We start from the raw sequence: 22,686 nt of genomic DNA, 5'->3' as shown, positions 1-22,686 counted from the left end.
GCAGAATTCGATAATACCATAGAAATCAACAGTTTGAGAGAAGTCATCCTAGATTACTAGAAACCATGGAAGACTGTTATCCCTCTTTACCTAGTGGAGAAACTTTTAGTGTTGCATTGTTGTTAAAAAATGTTAGAGTTGTTGTTTAGTGTTAAGTGATTTTTGAATAAAAAATGTTGTGTTTTGAAAAAAAATGCCTTTGTCTTTTGTTTAGCTATAAGAATGTTGGATTGATGCTCTTTCATTTCTTACTATCCCTCTCATGACACTCACTAAACGTTGCGACTCAAAAACCGTGTGGGGGATGTTTTCCTTCACGTCCGCGCTTTGACTTTCAGAACCGGGTTGTTTCCAGTCTAACCATCCATTGTCGACTCATCCTCCTAAGAAGATGTGCTCCAAACTAGCTAAACTCAACGAAGCCTACGTGAATTTGCATAGGGTCAGACACAGTCTGATACCGAATCCAGAAGAAATAGAGAATGTGAGAATGTTAAAAATCACTGAAGACCTGATAGAAGAGCTCTTCAGAGAAGAAATGAACAGGGAAAAAGAAGAATGGACAGAGAAGTACAGACTTCAGAGACAGCAGCAACAACAACAACAAGAGCAGCAGCAGCAGCCTGAAGCTGACAGAGGCTTTGTCGATTGTCGTATCGACACCAAAGAGTTCTTCTTCTCTTTCCGAAGAAGCAGACCTATCGCCAGAAAGTCTATCCTCAGAGGACATCGCATTCTTAGAAACTAAAAAAGAATGCCATAGCAAACAAAAAAACAGCCCTTTTCAGGGCTACCCAATACTCTAGAAAAGAAATAACAATCGATTTGCCAATGTGTGTAGGTAGAGTAGTGTGAAAATAAACACTAACTCTTTTTTAAGATAGTGTGAGGGTATGTGTTTGTGTGTTGGTGTTTGTAAGAGCTCAGGTATGTTTGTGGGAATAGTAGATTATGGGTTTCTTTATTGTTTCTTAGCGTAGATGAAGAGTATAGTTAGGGTTCTGTAAGCGCTCACGTACGATTGTGTGGATAGTAGATTATGGATTAGTTTATTGTTCTTAGCGTATGTGTTTGTGTGTTTGTGTTTGTGTGTTTGTGTTTGTGTTTGTACCCGCTCACGTACGATTGTGTGAATAGTAGATTATGGATTTGTTTATTGTTCTTAGCGTATGTGAAGAGTATAGTTTGGGTTTTGTAAGCGCTCACGTAAGATTGTGTTGATAGTAGATTATGGATTTTGTTTATTGTTTCTTAGCGTATGTGGAGAGTATAGTTTGGGTTTTTATTATATGAAATGAGAAAGTATAGTTTGGGTTTTATTATATGAAATGAAAAAGTAGGGGGATGTTTTCCTTCACGTTCGCGCGTTGTTTGGTCATGATCTAGGTAAGATCAATTTTACGTTTTAGGGGGATGTTTTCCTTCACGTACGCGCTTTAAGTATAAGAACCCATAGTATTCGTCGTTCAAACCATTCTGCAAAGAATAAAAAAAGAAGATGGCTTCTAACCAAATGGACAAAATACAAACATTACAAGACGTTTTAGACAACTTAGGAATGATGGAGCAGATGTTAATAAGACTGGTTGAAGACCATTATTCCTATAGTCCCCATCGTGTAAAGATGGAAATTAATAACTTAAAAAAGGTAAAGGACAAGATTAGTGGTGTAATGAAAGAGATAAAGGAGGAGAAGGAGGATGAAGAGGAAAGAATAAGAATAAGCAAATGGAACGAAAAGATTGAAAAAGAAGAAGAAAATGAGAAGAGGAAGAAAGAAGAGGAGGAAGAGAAGAAGAAAGAAGAGCAGGAGAAAAAGAAAGAGAAGAAGAGAAAGAGTGTTGGAGATAAAATAAGAACTTGGTGGAGAAAAAGAAGAAATTAGAAGCAGAAGAAGAAGAAAGCCCAAAGGCCCTTTTCAGGGCCAGCCATATTTCTCGAAAAGAGATAGCCTTTCCATTGCCTACCCCTTTTTTTAAATTTAAATTTAAATTTAAATTTAAAAAAAAAAATCCCATATTCAATTCCCCTTGTCCCTAGACAAACCCAAACTCTATTCCCATGTTAATTTCCCCTTGTCGCTAGACAGACCCACACTATAGTTCCATGTTAAATTCCCCTTGTCGCTAGAGTGACCCACGATTTTTCTCCATGTTAATTTCCCTTGACGCTAGAGTTGCCCAAGGGGTCTTGTAATGCTAATTCCCCTTGACGCTAGGGTGCCCCCATTTACTACTAATATATCGGAAAAAATGTTACATCGCAATATTACCACGTGGTCTTGAAGTCATGACTTGCTCATATACTCCAGTTACTTAAAAAAGCTCACATTCTAAATAGAACAAGGGATAAATGTAAAACAATTGTAAGGCACCATTTTCAAAGGAAAATCAAAACTTCCAGAGTCAGTAATGAAAAGAAAATGTGAGACCTTATAAGCATGACCCAAATGGACAAGTATTTTTATAACATTTATGTACATTGCAGAATGTGATTATTGGAAGAAAAACTTTGTGGATTGATTTGATGAATTTTGTACATTGAACTACTTTAGTTGCCAGATTTAAATAATAATTAGAAAAAGTGTTGCATTTAGGTAAATGGCAACATTAGGTTAATGTGCATTACATGATTTAGAAAAATATTTTGTTTGAACTAAATTTAAGGTTGTTTCATATTTACTAAACGTTAGTAACGTTATAGTTTATATATGATACAAGGCAAGGCAAGGCACTATTTACTGTGAAATAATGGAAACCTTTGTTCTTTAGGTTCAGCTGCATTGTGCTGACAGTTGATGTTGTTCAAACATATATTACTAGCATGATGAATTGCATAAGCACAAATAAAAGCAAATCATAGGCAATGAAGATACTGAACAAAAACAGGGCATTTTATCTAGCATTTGATAGCTATAGATTGTTTTAGAGTTTACATTTTCTATGAAACAAATTAGCTCTTTATGTTTCGTGACATTTATTTTGTCAGGCAAGTGGAACAAGACAACAGATGTAGCTATTAAAACACTTAGGCCAGGAACAATGTCCCCAAAAGCATTCCTTGAGGAAGCCAGGTTTATGAAACAATGTAGGCATGACAAGCTGGTCCGTTTATATGCCGTCTGCTCCGAGGTAGAACCGATTTACATCGTCACAGAACTCATGTCTAAAGGAAGTCTTCTTAGTTACCTGAGAGAGGGCGAGGGGAGAAACATTACTCTGACGATTATGGTGGATATTGCTGCCCAGGTAAAGATTAGATCAGGTCCATCTGTCATTTAACTTCTTGTCTGGAATAATAGATGTTACTCTGCCATAAATCAGTTTGATTGGTCAGAGTATTTTCCAGTAAGAGCTGCATAAAGTATTACGATGGCAGTTCTTTAATACAGGGCTTCCTGTTTAATATGTCTGCCTTTTTAGGGAGTGTATCATAATGTGACCAAGTCTGTCATTCATTCTATTAATTGTTAATTGAGAATATGAAGCATGTTGTATTAAGTATATTTTGTACATTAAGTCCAAACATCATTTTAATTGATGTATAGAAGAAACAATCATTATTGTCATTCTACTGATTGTTCTACGACCTTAAAGGTAGAAAATAAAAAAACTAAAATAACATTAAAAATACTTGTCTCTATAGTTTAATGTTCAGTATTTTTTTCAACATTTCTCTGAAAACATAACTGGCACCATCTTGTTCCACAAACATAAGATATGGACTGGTGCATAAATAGTTAATTGGGACGATCGAGGGATAATGGAAAAAAGAGAATATGCCCTTGCAGCTACACGTCCAAATGCAAACGATCCATCATTTTCTAAACTACGTTTGATTTTCTTTTTACGCTCGATAAATCCTGTATTTTGTTATGCCCGGCAAACAAAGTTTTTCTTGGAATTTGCAACCTATGTCAGTTTTCTATACAAAGAAAGCATCGTCTTGGGTGTTCTTGGCCTCTTTATTCTATTCCGTACGTCAAGATATTTTGTAGGTACGCTTTGTAAGGGTAAGTATCCATGCTGCTACTAATCTGTTTCTTATTCAAGTACAAATCCACTGCGCTGAACAAAGTATGCATGAAATTGTTGACACGAGAAACTGTTTCATCGTCTATTAGATCGGGATTGTTACCGACTTTTTCAGCTTTGACTTTCAGGTACAAGTAACAGCTATTTATATCGATATAATCTTCGGGCTTTCCTTTGATTTCAAATTCGATGTTGGCTGAGGTCGTGAAACAGGAGACGGAATGAAGTTCTATCCAATGAGATTATTGTTGTGCTATCAAGGTGGTTGATATGGCAAACACATCAGGTTCTGACTTAGAACATTCGAGAGAATCTCGGTGCGTCAGTTTTTCTCTGCTTAATGATCAACGATGTCTGATCCGCTGACTGTCCTTCTTTTCTCAGTCTTTCTCGCAACGTGTTTATTATCTCCTCTGGAGGGTTTTCTTTTTCTCTTTCTGCCATGTCCATGCTTTGCTTGAACGAAGAAGGAATGGCTTGCTCAGCAGCGTGCTTTGTATATATAGGAATTATCGGAGAGTCAAAATATATTTTCCAGTTTGAAGCCTGACATTTGTCTGCTCTCAACAAGGCTTCTTAAGAATTTTGTTTGTCAATGAGGACATTTTCCGTCCTCTTGTTTCGATTGGATTTTTGAATGTAGTATTCATGTTCCAAGTCCACGATTTGTCGACAAATGTGACATCGTTTCTTTCCAAGACAAATATGCGCGTGGAACTGTTGGTACGTATGACTTGTACACAAGTAGAACACAATCGCAGCAGTTGGTAAGCACTTCTCTGCTGTGAATCTTGCGTCATGAAATGTTTTTTAACACGTAGGACTGACTAAAGTTTGCTGACAAGCTGAGCAATACTTTCGTTCTTGTCTTTCGTGCTGGCAGGGTTTAGAGAATAAACATTTACGACATTTGTGTCAGCAATGAAAGTGTTGCTCTCGATTGTTATACATTCACGTAAACATTTCGATGCCACTGCTAGTATCACCGGGTTTCTCAGATACGGTTACTATTGTGAGAAATGCGACTCCCATAGTCGCATTTCTCACAATAGTAACCGTATCTGAGAAACCCGGTGATACTAGCAGTGGTATCGAAATGTTTACGTGAATGTATTGTCGTTAAGGGACGACGATGCCTCGAAGAAACAGAGGTCCACGCACCTCTTGAGGGTGCATTTTCAACGTGTAGCCTGGAGCCAAGATGTTTTGCAGTTTTTTCATTTCATGAATGCAGGTTGTGTCTTTGGATTGGCCGGCTTGCTGTAACAGGAGTTCTCCATCTCTTTGTTGTCTGGCTAGGTCCGATTGTCGAATGTTCGCCCAGGCTCTTTTCCATTCTGTCGTGTTTTTCTGGTTGGCATAAGTCTTTCCTACGAAGATGGATGGGGCTAAACACTTCTTGTCCTGAGTGTTGTTAATTTGAACGATGCTTTATTTGGTGCTGCGAATGACACATTTCTGCGTTGCCAGTCCCTTTTCAGAGGGTAAACGTGGGTCTTGTAAAATTTAGCTTTTCCATCAGTGATGTGATGTTTCGACGGAGTGCTGAACGTGTTGAGTCTTGTCGATAACTCTGGAAGGTATCCATTCTGCAGGGCTGCTAAACTCGATCCAAACTGGCGACTTCAATTTGTCGTGATAAATGGAGGGTCTCAAGAGATTGCCTTCTTTGACTTGGCACTGTTGTTTCAGTATGGTTAACATGGAATCCAACAAATCGAAGATGAAGCCTTCTGATTTCTCCAGCACTATGTTCAACTTGTAATCTTTAAACTTCACCGTGTAAGTTGAATCCGTAGTTATAAATTTTATGGAGGAGTGTATTCCTGTCTCTTTGGGAATACTTTCGGATGCTACTGTTTGACTGTGGCTTGAAGGAGACTCTCTAGGTCTGGTCGCAGAATTGGAAGGTGATTTAGGTTCGCCCATGTTTTCTTCACATTAGCTGACATGAACGTGAGCCAACACTTCAGCTCGTGTGTGAGGCGATATGCCAGGTTGTGCCCTCTTACTTTCTTCTCTTTTCTCATTGAAATCGTTCGATCGTTTCATCTTGATTCTAAAGTGGCAAATGACTAAGTTGTAAATATAGAGGGTGCCTATATATAGGATGAATGTCTTTCCTAGGAGTATTCATTCAACTCTCAAACAGTCAAGAAGATGGAAAAACCAATACAGATTGAGCTTCTGATGAAAGCTTTCCGTGTCGTCAAATGAAGGTTTACTCCAGAGAAGGCGACGGACTACGCCTCCTCCTTTTGAGCTAAAAGTCAAGATACTTGCTATATCGGTCAGCAGAATTGACATTGGGTAACATTATGTCCACAACCTCAAAGCAAGACATGAGTAAAGAGCGACAAAGGTCAAGATGCCTGTTATCATTGTCAGGAGAAAAACATTGGTGTTCCGAATGCCCTAAGAAAAGAAGCGGACAGTGGTTCCAAAAATGAAGAAGACCCATTTGAAAAGGATGAAGAAGAACTCATACCAGTCTAGAAAGATAAGAAATGAAGACGACAAGAAAGCAAAGAAGAAGAAGAAAACACTGCCAGTAAAGACATAAAAACGGAAAATATAGTGAAAAAAGTAGAAAATGGACTTTTGGTTACGTATTGTGAAATTTCATTGTAATTTCAAAAGGAGAAATATACCAAAAAGAGAACGTAATCTGTTTATAATAATATAGAGCTACACACACACACGTACATCACAATCAAAACATCATGGAAAATAGGAATTTAAGTATTTACTTGATTTGGCATATTTTGAGTAGTATCTATTTTCTAGACAGGTGGCTGACCCTGAAAAGGACCGTTAGGTGTTCTTTTTATTTATTTAACAAACAAAAAACCTGGAGGAAATGAGCTTTAACTGCCTTATACCTTTGTCACGGCTAATTCCAACTTCTACACCTGCTATTGTCGATGATTTGGTCGATGATTGCTGCTGTTACCGACATACTCTCAGGGATCAGCTTAGAGATAGTGATGACAGCGTTGAAATGTTTGGCTCAGGAATGGATTGTTTCCTCTTGGCTCGAGTTAAAGTACTCTGATATATTTGTCTCAGACATAACTCTGCCAAATTGTCTAACAGCACCGTTACCGTTTGACTTTAGTGTCCTTCATCTCTCCTTGGAACTTTCTCTTCTCTTTTTCGTTCTCTCGTTTTCTTCTTTCTTCTTCGTCTCGCTGTTGCTGTTGAATGACAAAAGCCAAGTAAACAGATTAAGTTGAAGGAGCAGAGGTTACTTTTATAATAAATCATTCTCACACTAAGCAACAATAGGTCGTCAGGAGCTTGAACTCGAATGTTGAAATGTGCAAAGTTGCAGCAGAGGTTGACACTTTTCTTATCTTTCTCTTTCACTTTCTGCACTCCATGTTCAAATCTGTTTTTTCATCCAATTTCTTTTTTTGTCCATTAGACATTACGAGAGTTTATTGCGTGGCCCTGTCCTGTGTTCATCGATCGTATTCTGCATGTTATGCAATTTAGCAAAAATACTATTGTCAAAGTCTTCCCAACTTACAATTGAACCAAACCTAGCATGATCATCTGATATGAGGGGGTGTATTTGTGTGATTTGGATTTTTAACGTAACTTTAACAATTTTTCAGTCATATCGCTACGACGTCTGCAGTGTTGTAGTTTATAGTGATGTCTAGCAATGGGGCATCATGCCGCAGACATTATGATGTCCCATCCAGTAACATTATCCTGACACCAGGCCGACCAGTCCTTACGCTAAACTTTTAATGCTGAGCGCCAAGCGAGGCAGCTGTTAGTATCATTTTTTTCATAAGACTTTGGTATGACCCGGCCTGGGATCGAACTCACGACGTACGATCTAGCCACTAGGCCATCGGAGCGGTCCCTGATATGAGGGGCTTTCCGTTCATAATACTTGATGCTAATCTATGATCAAACATAGCCACTATTGCTAAAAATAGAAAATCATATAAACGACTCGCTCTAGAGTAAATGAAACCATCTATAACATAAAACATACGAAAACTTCTCAAATTGTTCAATACTATCTACCAAAATAGGATATCCATTAAATGAGTTCTTCTAAAAAAGTGCTCAGTAAAAAAATACGTTGACTGATTTTCATAGAAAACATTATGCGATAGAGAGATTTCAACAACATCTGACTTTAAGTCTTGGTACCATTATATAAATAACAAAAGCATCATAATTTCTTTTCATAAAACAATCAGCAGAATTTGTCAGAATGCATTCTAGCATAGAGCTTAACAGTTTCTTTCCATGAAGGTTTTTCAAGTCCTATAATAATTATGCAATTTCCCCGTCAGATATTGTTAGCATTACTAAAATAGGACAATCAATATTAAATTAATACAATGCAAAATATGATGCATCACCATCAAATATAGTTGTTGTTACTAATAATATCAACACCTTTATCAATTTGTAATACGAATGCTCAGTGGAATTGAACAGTTTTGACATAATGTATCCTGGCATATAAGCTATCAGAATTGGACCATGTCACATGAAATATGGGGGAATATACAGTAATTTAAAAACCATGAAACAATTCATTTTTTTCATAACTATTATCGATAAATATTCTACAGTCTCAGATTTCCCGGGACCTCTCCGGTGGCCTAGTTGTTAGAGCGTCAGCCTCGGACGCGGGAGGTCGCGGGTTCAAACCCCGGCTGAGTCATACCAAAGACTTACAAAAATGGTACTAACAGCTGCCTCGCTAAGCGCTCAGCATAAATAGGTCAGTGTTAGGACTGGTCGGTCTGGTGTAGGGATAATGTGACTAGGTGGGACATCATGCTACATGTCTGTGGCATGATGCCACAGTGCTAGACGTCACTATAAACTGCCACACTGTATACATCGTAGCGATATAACTGAAACCTTGTTAAAGCTACGTCAAAAATCCAAATCACACGCACACACACGAAGATTTTCTGGGCAACTGTTCAAGTATTTTAGCAATAAGGAAGAAGTCTGCCAAATGGACGATCTTAGCGCCACATGGGCCTCTTGTTTAACAATGAATTTAAAATCAAAACATATTTAGAAGCAAACAGTCTGGTCATGTTGATTAGCGTCAAATGAATAATAGTGATTGATTGTATTAAAACTTGTGTCTGGTTATTACACACTAGACAGATGACAAGTCCAACATTTTGAAATGAACCAGTTTGCCCTGGATAAAGGAGGCACAACTTTTATTATGCTGAAGAAGGTAATTGTAAATGTTACAGATTTCCAGTGGAATGGCCTACCTGGAACATCACAATTGGATCCACCGAGACTTGGCTGCAAGAAATATTATGGTTGGGGAGAACAATATTGCCAAAGTGGGCGACTTTGGTTTGGCTAAAGTAATTCAGGATGATGAATATAATCCTAAACAAGGTACGCAAATGCTTACTGTATTTATAGAAATGAAGGGATACTCACTATCACGTATTTCATGGTTCAGACAACAATGAAATCTTTATTTAAGAAGCTGACTTGAAAACGTCTTAAATGTTTTAAAATTAGTTTAATCGTTAAAATGTTTTACAAATGTATTGAAATTGCATGAAATGTGTAAAAAAACTTCAGACTACATACAGAATGTTAATAATATAATCTATATATTTCATTTTTTAAGTTCTAAAACACGCATTTCGATATATTTTCCAAAGATTTCGTATACATGCGTAAAATAAGGTAAATGTTGGCGAACCAGATTGATACATGACCGGTGGTTACCAGACGGAGTAGTATTTCTTTCTTGTAGAGACATACTAGACAATGGGACGAAACTCTTACCCATTAAATCCCCTTACTACTGTGGGATCTTTACTTGATCTTTACCAGTTGAGTACAACCGCTCTAGTCCAGACGCTTGTCGAGCCGTTCAAAATCGATTCATTGAATCAGCTTATCTTTTTGGCTATTGACAAAATATACAGAATGTCCACTGCCGTTATCCGCAAACCAGGGTAATAAGGCTTTAGGCTAGAGTAGACATTAAAGATGAGGATGAACACCATTCCTTCTGGATAGCTCTTCAGTCAGTGAGGATTAAAACGATCGTTGATTATCTTTGGTTAAAATCTAGGATCTGGGGCATTTTAAAGCTTTATTTCTGGAAGGAAATGTTCATCTTTGTTCGGGTCCCATTGGTACCACATGCAATCATATGCAAATAGTAAAACTGTGCTACACTTGATCATAAAAACTTTGACTTAGTGAACATATCAGACCGTCGGTTTTGTAAGGTACGTTTTTGCAATGCTATCTATATGTTAGTGCAGAATATGTTGGCCACATTCTCTCTGTCTGACCTGGTGACACAAGCAATGTTTAGCCTGCAGAAAGTAGGACAATGAGCATGCATGGTTCTGTATGGCTTACATAACCGAGGTAATTAACAGGGCCGCGCAGCATTTATTGATAGTGTGATGACATTTTATCGAATGTAGACCCCGTGAGGAGATGCTTCGCTCTCCTCTTATTCAATGAAGCCACCTCATTCTCCGGCACTGTACTCACTATCATTCGGTACCGCATTGCTGTTCGGCATTTAAGCCTCCTCTGGTGTTTAGGCCATATGAGTCTCAGCCACAATAGACAAGTCATTGTAAGCAAAGTAGGAGAAGACAGTACATCGCTGATTAGCAGCAGTAGATACGTCATTGTTTCAGACAGGAGAATGCTTCTCAGTTTAAGAGGCAGTTAAGAAAAGTGGTTAGGAATAAATGTTGCTGTTTGCAAGTTGAACTCTTGGAATTTTAATTTAGGCCTTTTCTAGTGCCAAAAGCCATCAGGAAGGTCGTTCCGAGATCTCTGCGCGCTAAATAAGTACATAACCGCCCCAAAGTTCCAAATCGAAATGGCATGGTTAGTGAGTCTTTATTTGCAATCGGTCTTGATTTACCAAATGTATATTATCACATCACCTTATATTGTCGTCGTGCACATTCTTTAACTTTGGCTTCAGCGAAACAATATACAATTTACTATGCCTCCTTATTCGATCTCAATATTATCTCCTAGAAATCTCGACGACCATCAACTGCATAGTCAGCCTGTTCAGGTCAATCGTGTCAAGAGTAGCTGCAGCGTATATGGACAAAATATGCTGTATAAACACAGTAAATTCATATTTGTTGAAGGGGAGGAACAGCCTTCTTTTTCTTTCTCTCATATGGATTTTCTAGTGAATCAGGCAAGTCAGATCTCACCCCATCCCTTAATCTTATTATGAAATCTGTGACCATTCTCTGTCATATATATGCCATGGTGTATTGAGCTTACAGAGGCAGTTTATAACATAGAGCAGATTTCGTCGAGAGAGTTGTCTTGTTGAAAGTGGTGTCAACTTTGATTCTTGGCTGTCTTTTCATGCGCCCGTCGCAAATGGCACTATTGGCCCCGTGGTGACTTTTTCCAATCGTTTAGATCATCGTACTGCAATATCACTGAGATTAAACAATTCATGGATCATCAGCCACAAAATATATTTCTTTCAGGAGGATATTCGCTAGGGAAGCCCAAACTAAATTAAACTGTCCAGATGCCAGAAATCACTTCATATCGACCTTTCAAAAACGAAAGCTGTAGTGGACACATTTTACTAATGCGATGTTTCTCTGCAGAAGGATAATCTTCGTGATATCGGTCAACTCAGTATTGGTGCTATAATCACTCGACCTGCGCGTTGTGTACTGGTGCTTACAGCAAAAACAATGGTGTAGATCATATTCCCACCAGATTTAGTGTCCTAGAAAATTCATTTTTGAGAAAAAGCTGGACTCTCAACACAGACGGTCTTTCAATTTATTTATGAAATTGATAGTTCTTGTTTGTGATGCGGTAGGATCATAAACTCACGACCTTCGTCTCTACAATCCTCTCTTCAGATGCTTTGTTCGTAGGTGCTTTCAGTCATTCATTCAGGAATAGTTTGAGGTTTTAAGGCTATGTCAGGCACCTACTCTTCTAGCACTGGTGACAAGGCAGAAGATGAGGCGATATAACTGCAAAATGATTCTGATAGCCTTTCTCATGTAGGAAAAATCCTGGTGAATGATCTGCTTGATCATCATTGATGTATATCTCAGCTTAAATAGGTAGGCATATGGTAGATGGGTAGTTACCTAGCAGAAGTACCGCATATATTTGTATTGGACAGAACGGTAGAGCAATAAAGTGGAAGACCACCCTATCTGTGGAAACATAGACGTAGTTCCTGTGAGTAGGAAATAGAGGGGTGCATATTGTATATGGTGATCGCCTAGTCGATAAGTTTTATGACATTCCTGGCTGTTGATAATATTTCCATCTTTAAAAGTTCTTCCTTCGGAAACCTGTTTCGGGAGGAAAAGTCAATAACTAGGTGAAATTTTCCCCGACCCATTGATCAACCTATTACGGGGTTAATATAAAAAAAAAAAAAGAAAAGGGTGAAATTTTCCCCTTTCTTTGGTACAACGAACATTCAGGAGTATGAGGCCGCAGATTGGTTATTGTATCTTCTGACGAAGGGATTCTACCCCTTCCTTTAATTGCGCCGGATTCAACTTCTAGAATAACACAGGGGATCTTACTAGAGGAAGAAGATTCTGAACCGAAGATGATGCACACCTTTTATGATATAGGGGCCCAGCTATCGTCTGTGACGCCTGACGAAGCCTTTAAACAATTAAAGATTGAGAATATCCCCAAAGGGGCCATCGGAAGAGGAGTATACTGCAGTAGAGTGATTCCTTTGGAAGTCCACACTGGGCCATAGGAAATTTAGAAAATTACTCCCTATGACATTACGGAGCCCCTTTATTGGGTACGATGGTAATGGGGAACTTTGATTTGGGGTTGTTACTTTGCTTCGGCTGCATCACTCTAAATAACTTCGCGAATAGACAATGTAGTCAGCCAGGATCATGTTGCTTTTTGGTCGGATTAGACAGGCTTGGAATGGATTCGAGGGACCAGTAATGTTGGTAGTCAGGTCAAAGTCTGACACTATGAAAATAAAATATCGTTCAATGTCTCTTTTTCAGCTGCATAGCCAGGTACAACAAACGTAAAATATTGCTTATTTCATCTCAATGACAGATTTGAGTTTTGTGAAGGTAAAAGGCTTACTGGAAGGTAATAAATATGCAACGCAGTATGACAGGCATATATTTACACTTTATACAGTGCTTGAAGAAGAGACATTTGAGTTGGTTAGTCAAACTAAAATCAATGCTCAAATAACACATTATACTCAAATATTTGAAACTGGTTGATGTTGGAAAATATACAAATGAAACCAGCGAGAATCATTTTGATTGCGTATCAGTACAATTTTAGGAAGCATAAGCACTTTATGTAATTTTTTCTTCTTACAGGTTCCAAATTCCCAATTAAGTGGACAGCTCCTGAGGCAGCCTTGTATGGCAGGTTCTCCATAAAATCTGATGTTTGGTCCTATGGCATATTATTGACGGAAATCTTAACAAACGGAGCTGTTCCATATCCAGGTAAGGGGATTTGAAAAAAATAAGTAAACTTTCTTAACATATACTAATTTTTAATTTAGCTGTCACAATTCAGACATAAATTACTTATCGAACTAGATCCGTTTTACTGTGTGTGTGTGTGATTCAGTAATGGTCATATCCTTTTGTAGAAATTGTTTCTTATGTCAATTTCTCATGTCCTCTTGATCAAAGTTCTTCTGTCCGGCAAATGAACTTTTCTGTATTGTTGAGAATATCTAAGGTTACATTTGTATCATTTGCTGTAACAATATGCATATATATATATATATATATATATATATATATATATATATATATATATATATATATATATATATATATCATTTGTCTGGTTTCGCCTGTGGTTGACATGCCATTGGCTTTCTGGTCACAACATAAAGACTTTCTCATTCACATTCCTTACCTCAAACAATAAATATCAGCAACACCAACATTAAATTCACACAGTCAGTACGAAACCTGGGTGCTACTCTCGACAGTACTCTCACATTGCACCAACAATTCATGAGCATATGCAACACTGCATATATTAGGCTGTGACGCATCAGCTCCATTTGCAATATCTTTCAGTTGCTACCAATCAGCAGGAAGAGTGAACCCTGCAAAAGTTAGAAGAGTCCATTCGCAAAAATAAAGTTTCCAACAAAAATGAAAATACAAGGTCAATTACGCCAAAACCGAAGCCTCTAACCGACCAAGAATTCTGTAATTGGGTTAGCTCATTTTGTTACTTTATATTTGAAGTTTGTGTTTTCAAATTTGTATGCGTATTTGTTTACCCACCCGCTCGCTCAATATTTGTTGTCACCCTCCCTGCAGCTGTCTCTGAATCAAAATTTGTATCAATAACTATGCGATATCGTGACCGAGGATCATGTAAATTTATCGTGATCAATCGGGGTGGGGTAGCTTGCACACGTGAAAAGACTTTTTAAGCTTAATTATATTCATATCATTAATTATATACCAGTCAGCATTCCGGTTTGGAATTTTTATTTAACTTAACAATATTTCCAGTGTGATGCAATCGAACAGGGTCTGGTTTGTAACAGGTAATCCAAGTATTGTCTACTTCCGTAATAAATTTTACTCTAGAAAATATCTTTGATTATCGAGATAATTAATAATCGCCGCCGCTAGTTGGGCATTCATTGTAGCATAAACAACACCTTCGGTATCAGGCATGATTCCGAATGTTGACCACACATGAGCTGCACTATCGCCGCGAAATTCTTTCTTGGTGCCGAGAATGCTTTTAATCAGAATTATATTCGTTGGATCAACCAGAGCTGGCCTCCGAACGTCAGGGGTTCTTCTATCAAGATCAAATCTATGTTTAGAAGGCTTGATTATGGATAATCACTCAAAATCCTCCATATTATAATTAAGGAGGAAAATATATAGTTAAATGGAAGTGTAATTAGACACACACACACACACACACACACACACACACACACACACATATATATATATATATATATATATATATATATATATATATATATATATATATATATATATATATAGTGGAGCCTCGTTAATCCGGAATCCGTTTATCCGGAAACCTCGCTATCCGGACATGATTCAACGGGAACGAAATTCCTAAACGTTAATTTGCTCCGTTAATCAAGAAATCCGCGTTCCGGATCCGGAAACAAAAATCGGGGACCAAAGTGTAAAATTACTTTAAAACTTGTATCGATAATCCGGAAATAAATCTGTCCAAAAATAAGAAAATTCGAAAAATCGTATATGAAAATACAGTCAGTCGGATAATAGAGATTCACCTACGCACATTTGGAGGTGTGTCAATGTATCAATCTCTGATTGTTAAAATTCTAGTGGTATGTTAAAGTTATCCATCAATCACGTGATCATGTTGTAACCAGCGATTGTATAAACAATGTCTGTTTTAGCTAGTCGCCGACGGGGGTGTTAATAATTAAATAAACACACTGGGATCAAATCGTCCACGCTTTTTGACATAACATATGGTAAATAAATTAAGTGTGTCATTAAGCCTCTTTGTTGTTTACCAATTGTATGTAACAATCACAGTTTATTGATGGCTGTACAAATACAGTTAATTGATTTAAGCTGTGGACAGTATAGGGCTTCATATCAGAATAAAATGGGGACGTCAATTATCAGCTCATTAGCAACAATAACAGCTGTAAAATACGACCGACAAAAATGACTGCATTTTATTAGTTTACCATAACGCATTTAACTGCGAGATACCAGTTTGTATTCGTTGTACATTTTACATATATTATGGCGACACCATCAAGCAAGCATAGACGAGTAGAGATACCGGCCAGCATAAAAAAGATTTGCCAGCACAAAGATCACCCAAAAGCTAGCATTCAAGATATACGCCAGCATATTATAGCTTACTCATCCTTAGTCAATGGCATGTCGACAGTTGCGGACATCATAAAAAAACCCCACGGGCAAATGGTTTTCCGTACCTGCCGACTCAGCAGAGACCTAACTCGCGCTCGCCACGCCAAATATCAACAAGTCGATGATGCCCGTCTTCTTGTGGTTCTCAGACATGTGGACCCACCACGCCGTCGGGGCATCAAAGGCAAAGTGTATGAGGAAGAAGCAGAGAGTGTCGACATGAACAAAGTGTTCATTGTCTAAACTTATATTTACTGTACATGTATGTGCAATCGCGTGTTATAATAATATGAAATAAACACACGTCAATAGAAGTATTCATTAATTTTTTTCAACCATTATTGAATATACAGTACAATTACAGCTAGCACATACATGTACATGTATACGATGTGATGACATCGTAAAATAAAAATGTGCATGATTCAATTATCCGGAAAGCTCGTTAATCCGGACATATTCACTGGGAACGAATGTGTCCGGATTAACGAGGCTCCACTGCATACTCGTGCACGACATTACGAGTTGGTGTCAGCGACCTTGACACGACGTCGAGTACAACAATTACTTCACGGCCACATATTTGCGGATCGATTATTGTCTGTGTTGGTAATATTGAATACTAGACGGGAGTGTTTTGAAGTCAGCCAACATATTTTAAAAATTCTTTCGGTGGCGCCAACCCATACGAATCCAATTGAACAACTCCACGTGGATCAATCTCGTATGCAACCCAGTAAGTACTTGGTCCAGAACTTCCATAGAGTTTCATGATACCGGTTTCAACACGGTTTGGTTGTTTTGGTAATTGATCACGCATAAAGATACCTTTCAAGTTTTTGATGTTTAATTTTTAGTGCCTCAGCGGTAATCAATGCTGGTATATCTGCAAGAAATGGAATATACCACCCGTCTTGACTGCGTCTTTAATGGCACCCGCTGAATGATTAAGTCTAACTCCAGTCTTTGATTGTATGGAGTCAATGAAGTGCCTGAGTTGTCGTTCAGTCAGTGATAGTTGATTTGAACCTCCTGTGAGCTCATCTTGTTTTAGTGTTATTTTTGTTCTGCATTTCTTTGCTGATTTCGATTGAAGCTTTTTAATCTAAGCAGGAGTCAGAGTAACACTAACATGATGATATGACATTATAATATCATAAGCGATTTAATTGCATGTTTTCTACTGGGGCATCAATGACTCTCATTCGTCCACCGACACCTTCAAGTAGCGTTGTTTTTTTGTTGTTGAGAGTATAACAGCGATATCTCTATAATCAGTAATACCGGCTAGGAGTGCTTTTTTTCAGTGTTACATTTGCATGAAGATCCGGGGTTGCAGCTGGATCAACTTGAGCGTGCCAGATAACATCGTTGTGCATGGATTTTCGAAGAAGAGCAACTGTATGTTTTGCCCCTATTGATAACTTTTCTAACATTTCTGCAGAAACCAAAGATATGTGACGGTGGTATTGCACAGCTAAATCATCCGTGAACATCAATTGGATTTTTACGTGCTGAGAATCCCAGATTACAATTTGCATTTACAGAGAATAAATCTTCAACGTTGACGTCGGCAGTTGCAGTGTGATTTTCTGGTCTATGAAGAGCATAAGGTCAGCCATCAGTGCGATCAACGGTATCTTTTGAAAACATAATTGACGGACCGGCAGACCGTGAATAATCATCGCTATATTGGGATAGCCAAAAATATCGTTGTAGCAACATCAACATCATTATGGCAAACCTCAATTTCCCAACCATCAACAATATATAGTGCACTGTTAAATAATTCCATAATTCCGTTATTAACAAACCCACCTGCGCATCACCATAAGGATTACCATCTGCGATTTGTACAAGTCTACCCTGAACTTCAACGAATGTCTTGGCTGGCAAGAAGTATCTTCTGTTTGTATCTTGAATTTGTAATTGGATTCGACTACGTTGGTTTGCTTCTCGTGCGTCATAAGAATAGTATTGATAATCGTGCACAGATTCATCCTTGAGTACTGGTGCATCCATGTCAAATGCTGAATCAGATATACGTTTAAACATATTATTATAATTGATATCGTCTAACACGAAGACCACTTCCTGCTCTCAGACTAGCAGATATATTTGTTTTCTTTTTCTAACAGGGGTCCACCGGCCAACTCTGCTGGTTTTTCATTTGAGGCTTGATTTATTATTTTATTAACAGTTGCAGGCATAACTTCAGTGCTGGGCAGTTTTACTGGCTGCGATTGTCTTCGTATTAATCGTGCTAGTCTATCCTTGATTGCTGAGAATGCTTTATCGGCAACATCACCAACATCACCAATATCTTTATCACGAACGTCAATAGCTTTCATTCCCAGATGTTTTGCAATCGGTATTGCTTTTAGGGCTATCCTTCTAAATAGATCCTGAACAACATCACCGAGTCCATCACCGTAGATGGATTTGTATGTTGGTAATTGCGAGTTTATCACCCTGACAATGATCGGTCCTCGTTGAGCATTATATATGATCATCTTATTTTATTGTCACTGATCTAATTACATACCCTCAATCACTGCGTTAATCATCAACGATTTCATCGATGAGAGACCGATAAACATTAATGTCCATGATACCGCCTGTAAATAATCTTTGACAAATAGAAGCTGCTTCATTGATGATATCTGGGAATTATACCGGCTCGTTTTCCGCCATTAAGAATTTCTAGTCGTTCAACATCAGCAAAGACATCATTGGGACACTGAGCAATAAGACCACTTCGTCGAGCAGCAAAACCACTTCCAGTAGCACTGGGACCAGGTTCTATATCAAAATATTCTTCTACTTTATCATCTTGCAAAATCTTGAATCCATTTTTTGTTCTTCTTTCTGTTTAAATTTAGCAAAAGTTTCATCATCACATCTGATACTCTATGAAGATTATTAGCGACGATATATACATCTTTATTCCAAGTTTCACTTCAGAGATTTAACGTATTTGGGTCATGCGTATTTTTCTTTTTCATCGTATCAATACGCGGCAATATTTACCATTTGGTCCAGATCCCTGACAGCGCTAATACCTTCAGGCGTAAATTTATATATGAAATTAATTTTAGCGTTTTACGGTTGTTGTTGTGGAGGTGTGGCTGTGGTCTTCGTTGCAAAACATGAGAGATATCTATATATTCCATCGATACATGCAATATATCTTATATCACTATCTCTGGGCTAATCGAAGTAATAATATGTTCGAAATATCAATTTCTACCAGGCTAATTAGCATACTCGGGTTTTAAAAATATTTCTCTATTATTCCATCTTGCTTCTGAAATTTCAGATAAGTGATCCAAGGTTTTAATACCTTTTATGGCGGCAAAACTTTCTTCGGTAAATTTATTAATCGCTTCAACTTTTTCCATTGCTTGTTATGGTTTTGGTTCTAGTTCTGGTGCTTGTATACGACCCATACTATCACCTATATCAGCACGTGATTCTTCAATACCATCAAGTATTTCGTTCGTTGGTTGTGCAGTACCTATTTTACCTTTAAATTCTCCTAGAATCCTTTTTTGTTTGTTTAGTTCTATTTGCTATTTCGCCAGTTGCTTTAAGCGGTTTGCTCCAAAGTTGGAAGAAGACCCATGGTAGCCTCTGTAACCGGTTTAAATAACTGTCCTGCCCCTTCTGTAAATTCCAGCCTGAGACTCCTAACGAGCTTGTAGTTGTTGCTTGACAGAATCACGGACGGGGAGACATTTCTTAATTGCCTCTAGTCGTGTCGAGCTAGTTTAATTGTGTGAGATTCCATTATATATATATATATATATATATATATATATATATATATATATATATATATATATATATATATATATATATGATTTAACTACGCACACACTACAGGAGCAGGCAGGGTGACGACAAATATTAAGTGGGCGGGTGGGTAAATAAATACGCATACAAATTTGAAAACACAAACGTCAAAAATATTAGTAAGAAAAGGAGCTAACCCAAAATAGAGAAGTCTCGGTGGTTAGAGACTTCGGTTTGGCGTTATTGACCTTGTATTTTCATTATCGTAGGAAGCTTTATTTTTGCGAATGGACCCTCATAACTTTTGTAGGGTTCACCTTTCCTGCTGCTTGCAACTAAAACACTTGTGTGTTCATTAGTATTTTCAAGACTGGACTATTGCAACTCAATTCTTTCTTTTTTCGTCTCAATATCTACTCCAGAAACTTCAAAAAGTTCAAAACACAGCTGCTTGGATCATCCTTAGAGCACCACGATCAGAACACACACACACCCTGCTCAGTACCCTACACTGGCTATCCATTCTATCCAGATTCAAACAAAAAATTTGTTCTCTCTGCTACGTTTTACTGACGGACTCCAGTCCAACATACCTATCCGACCTCACCCACGTGTACACAGCAGCAAGATAATTACGCTCCTCTTCTGACAATCGTATACTCATTATTCCCACTATGAAAACTAAGTCATATGGACAGCGTTCTTTTGCATACCAGGGCCAGGCAACGTGGAATGAATTGCCCACTGAACTTAGACACAAAAACACAGTGATACCATTCAAGAGTTCTCTTAAAACACTTATTTCGACTGCAAGAACAAACTTAAAGACCTAATAATGTTTCCTACCTTACGTATTTTAGCATGTCTTATGTTTTCTAATTTCATGATGTTTGAATTTATATCATTATATATCTTTTTATGTTTTAGGTGTTGTATAATGGCGAAAAGCGCATAGAGCTTCTAAGATTAGGTTATATACACAGTCCTCATTATTATTATTATTATTATTATTATCACTTGTAGCAGCAGGGAGGGCGTACAGACCAGGTGGCTCAGATAAATTTAACCCTCCTACCAAACATTTCTCCGTAGAAGCCTCAGAAAGCAAAAATAAACCCTCCTGCGCAAATTAATCCGCAAAATTTCAACCCAAAGTGCATTTTCAGGCATAAAAAAAACCAGCATTTTTTTGGGGGGGGTATTGTAAAATTTGTTTGTTATTGCAAATTCCGACTGCGGATACTAATTTTATTTCATAATAAAACAATATAGTTGAAAATAAGATGAGTCGAAAAGTTAGCACAGTTGGAGAACCTCAATCTGCTAGATTAGCGCGAGAGCAATTAGCGGCATTAAAGAAGTTCATTCCGACGAAGCGATTATTTAAGAGAAATGTTCGTGGTTACGAAGATATGCAACATGGAATTTCAGAAACTTCGGCAAAATGGTTGAAGCCAGTGACCGGAACAATTGAGCAGGTTGTATATGGCGACGAAAAAGATCCAGATGCCAGAAAACGTGGAATCTTTCCTATGTTGAAAGGTATTGAGGATCAATCACGAACATTACCCGAGCGATTAGCAATAGCAGCAGCGGCGCAACAACTTGCAATTGCTGATGGAGGACAACCTGGAGGAAAAAAACCTGGAGGAAAACCTTTAATGATAAAAGGAAAGTTTAATATTGAGAATTTAAGAGAAAATTTTACCGAGGAGGGATGGAATATGATATCGCGACCTCTCTCGGCATTGTATACTATAGAACAAATTGGTGATTTTGCGGAAAATTATTTTAGCGATCGAAATGAATATTTGACTCCAATAGGAAAAAAAAGATATGGGACTCGTGATAATTGGTACAGCATGGTATATAAAGTTTATACGGGAAAAACACATGTGAGTGTAGTAACGGATCCGCGTTACAGAAGATTTTTAGAAGCGGCAAGAGATACACAAAGATTTAATAAGCAAGTAGCGGACGAAAGAAAACAAGAGGAAAAAGAAAGAAAACAACAGGAGAAGAAGGAAAAAACTAAAAAACGAGGGAGAAAAGAAACACCACAGGAAGATATTCAACCACAGGAGTCAATATTTCAACCAGAGGAATTAGAAGTTAGACCAACACCTAAAAAACGAGGAAGAAAAGCAGTACCACAGGAAGATATTCAACCACAGGAGCCAATATTTCAACCAGAGGAATTAGGAGCTAGACCAAAAGAGAGAACTCTACCACAGAAAAAAGAGAGAAAATCGAAAAAGAAAAAAGATCAGAGTGATGAACCGATAATTGTACCTAAATACATATACGATGAATCTGGTTGGTTTATTCCTGATTCTAGTTTACCTGCTGATAATTATTTGGATGAAGATAACATACATGTAATTCGTGAAGATGATGTTGCGAGAGTTGTAATTGCTTCAAAAACTGATTTGAAAACTAAAAAAATTTATTTGAAAAAAGATATTAATGCTGATAAAGTCAACGATGTTGTTTGGCATGCGATAGTTTATTTTGGTAGTTTAGGAAAACCAATAAATTATAAAGATGATGATTTTTCAAAATTTTTGTCGGATATTGTTAATTATCAAGTAAGGAAAGATGTAAAAATTTCAACACCCAAATTTAAGGGTTCACTACCCAAATTTGAGGATTCGCCACCCAAAAGTAAAAGTTCGTCACCTAAAAGTAAAAGTTCGTCACCTAAAGATGAAAGTTCTGATTCATCCTCCTTTGATATTCGCCACTCTATTGAATTTCCTGAAATACGTGAAAAGTTTTATCCTCACACAGAACGCCCCTGGTGGAAAGACCCACCTCCGGAACCAACAGCTTCAAACTACAGGGGTCCCACTGAGAAATATTTATTATACGATCCTGAGGGTAAAAAACTAGAAAGACACCCGGCTGGGACTCCCCCA

The 22,686-nt window shown here is 37.7% G+C and overlaps 1 protein-coding gene across 2 annotated transcripts in view; it reads left to right on the top strand.

Moving 5' to 3' along the window:
* Window positions 1-22,686, top strand: part of LOC149808203 (tyrosine-protein kinase Yes-like) — a 103,906-nt gene that overhangs the window by 63,681 nt on the left and 17,539 nt on the right. For both annotated transcript variants that reach the window (XM_089974636.1, XM_089974627.1), the window contains 3 exons: window positions 2,989-3,248; window positions 9,287-9,440; window positions 13,412-13,543. In XM_089974636.1, coding sequence (XP_089830762.1) covers window positions 2,989-3,248; window positions 9,287-9,440; window positions 13,412-13,543 — 546 coding nt within the window. The remainder of the gene's footprint in view (window positions 1-2,988; window positions 3,249-9,286; window positions 9,441-13,411; window positions 13,544-22,686) is intronic.

The sequence above is a fragment of the Sinohyriopsis cumingii genome, chromosome 1 (assembly GCF_028554795.1).
Source record: "Sinohyriopsis cumingii isolate HCF-2022 chromosome 1, ASM2855479v2, whole genome shotgun sequence".
In the NCBI taxonomy this organism is placed as follows: Eukaryota; Metazoa; Mollusca; class Bivalvia; order Unionida; family Unionidae; genus Sinohyriopsis; species Sinohyriopsis cumingii.
Note: the sequence above shows the minus strand (reverse complement) of the source record. Positions and strands in the feature narration are given on the sequence as shown.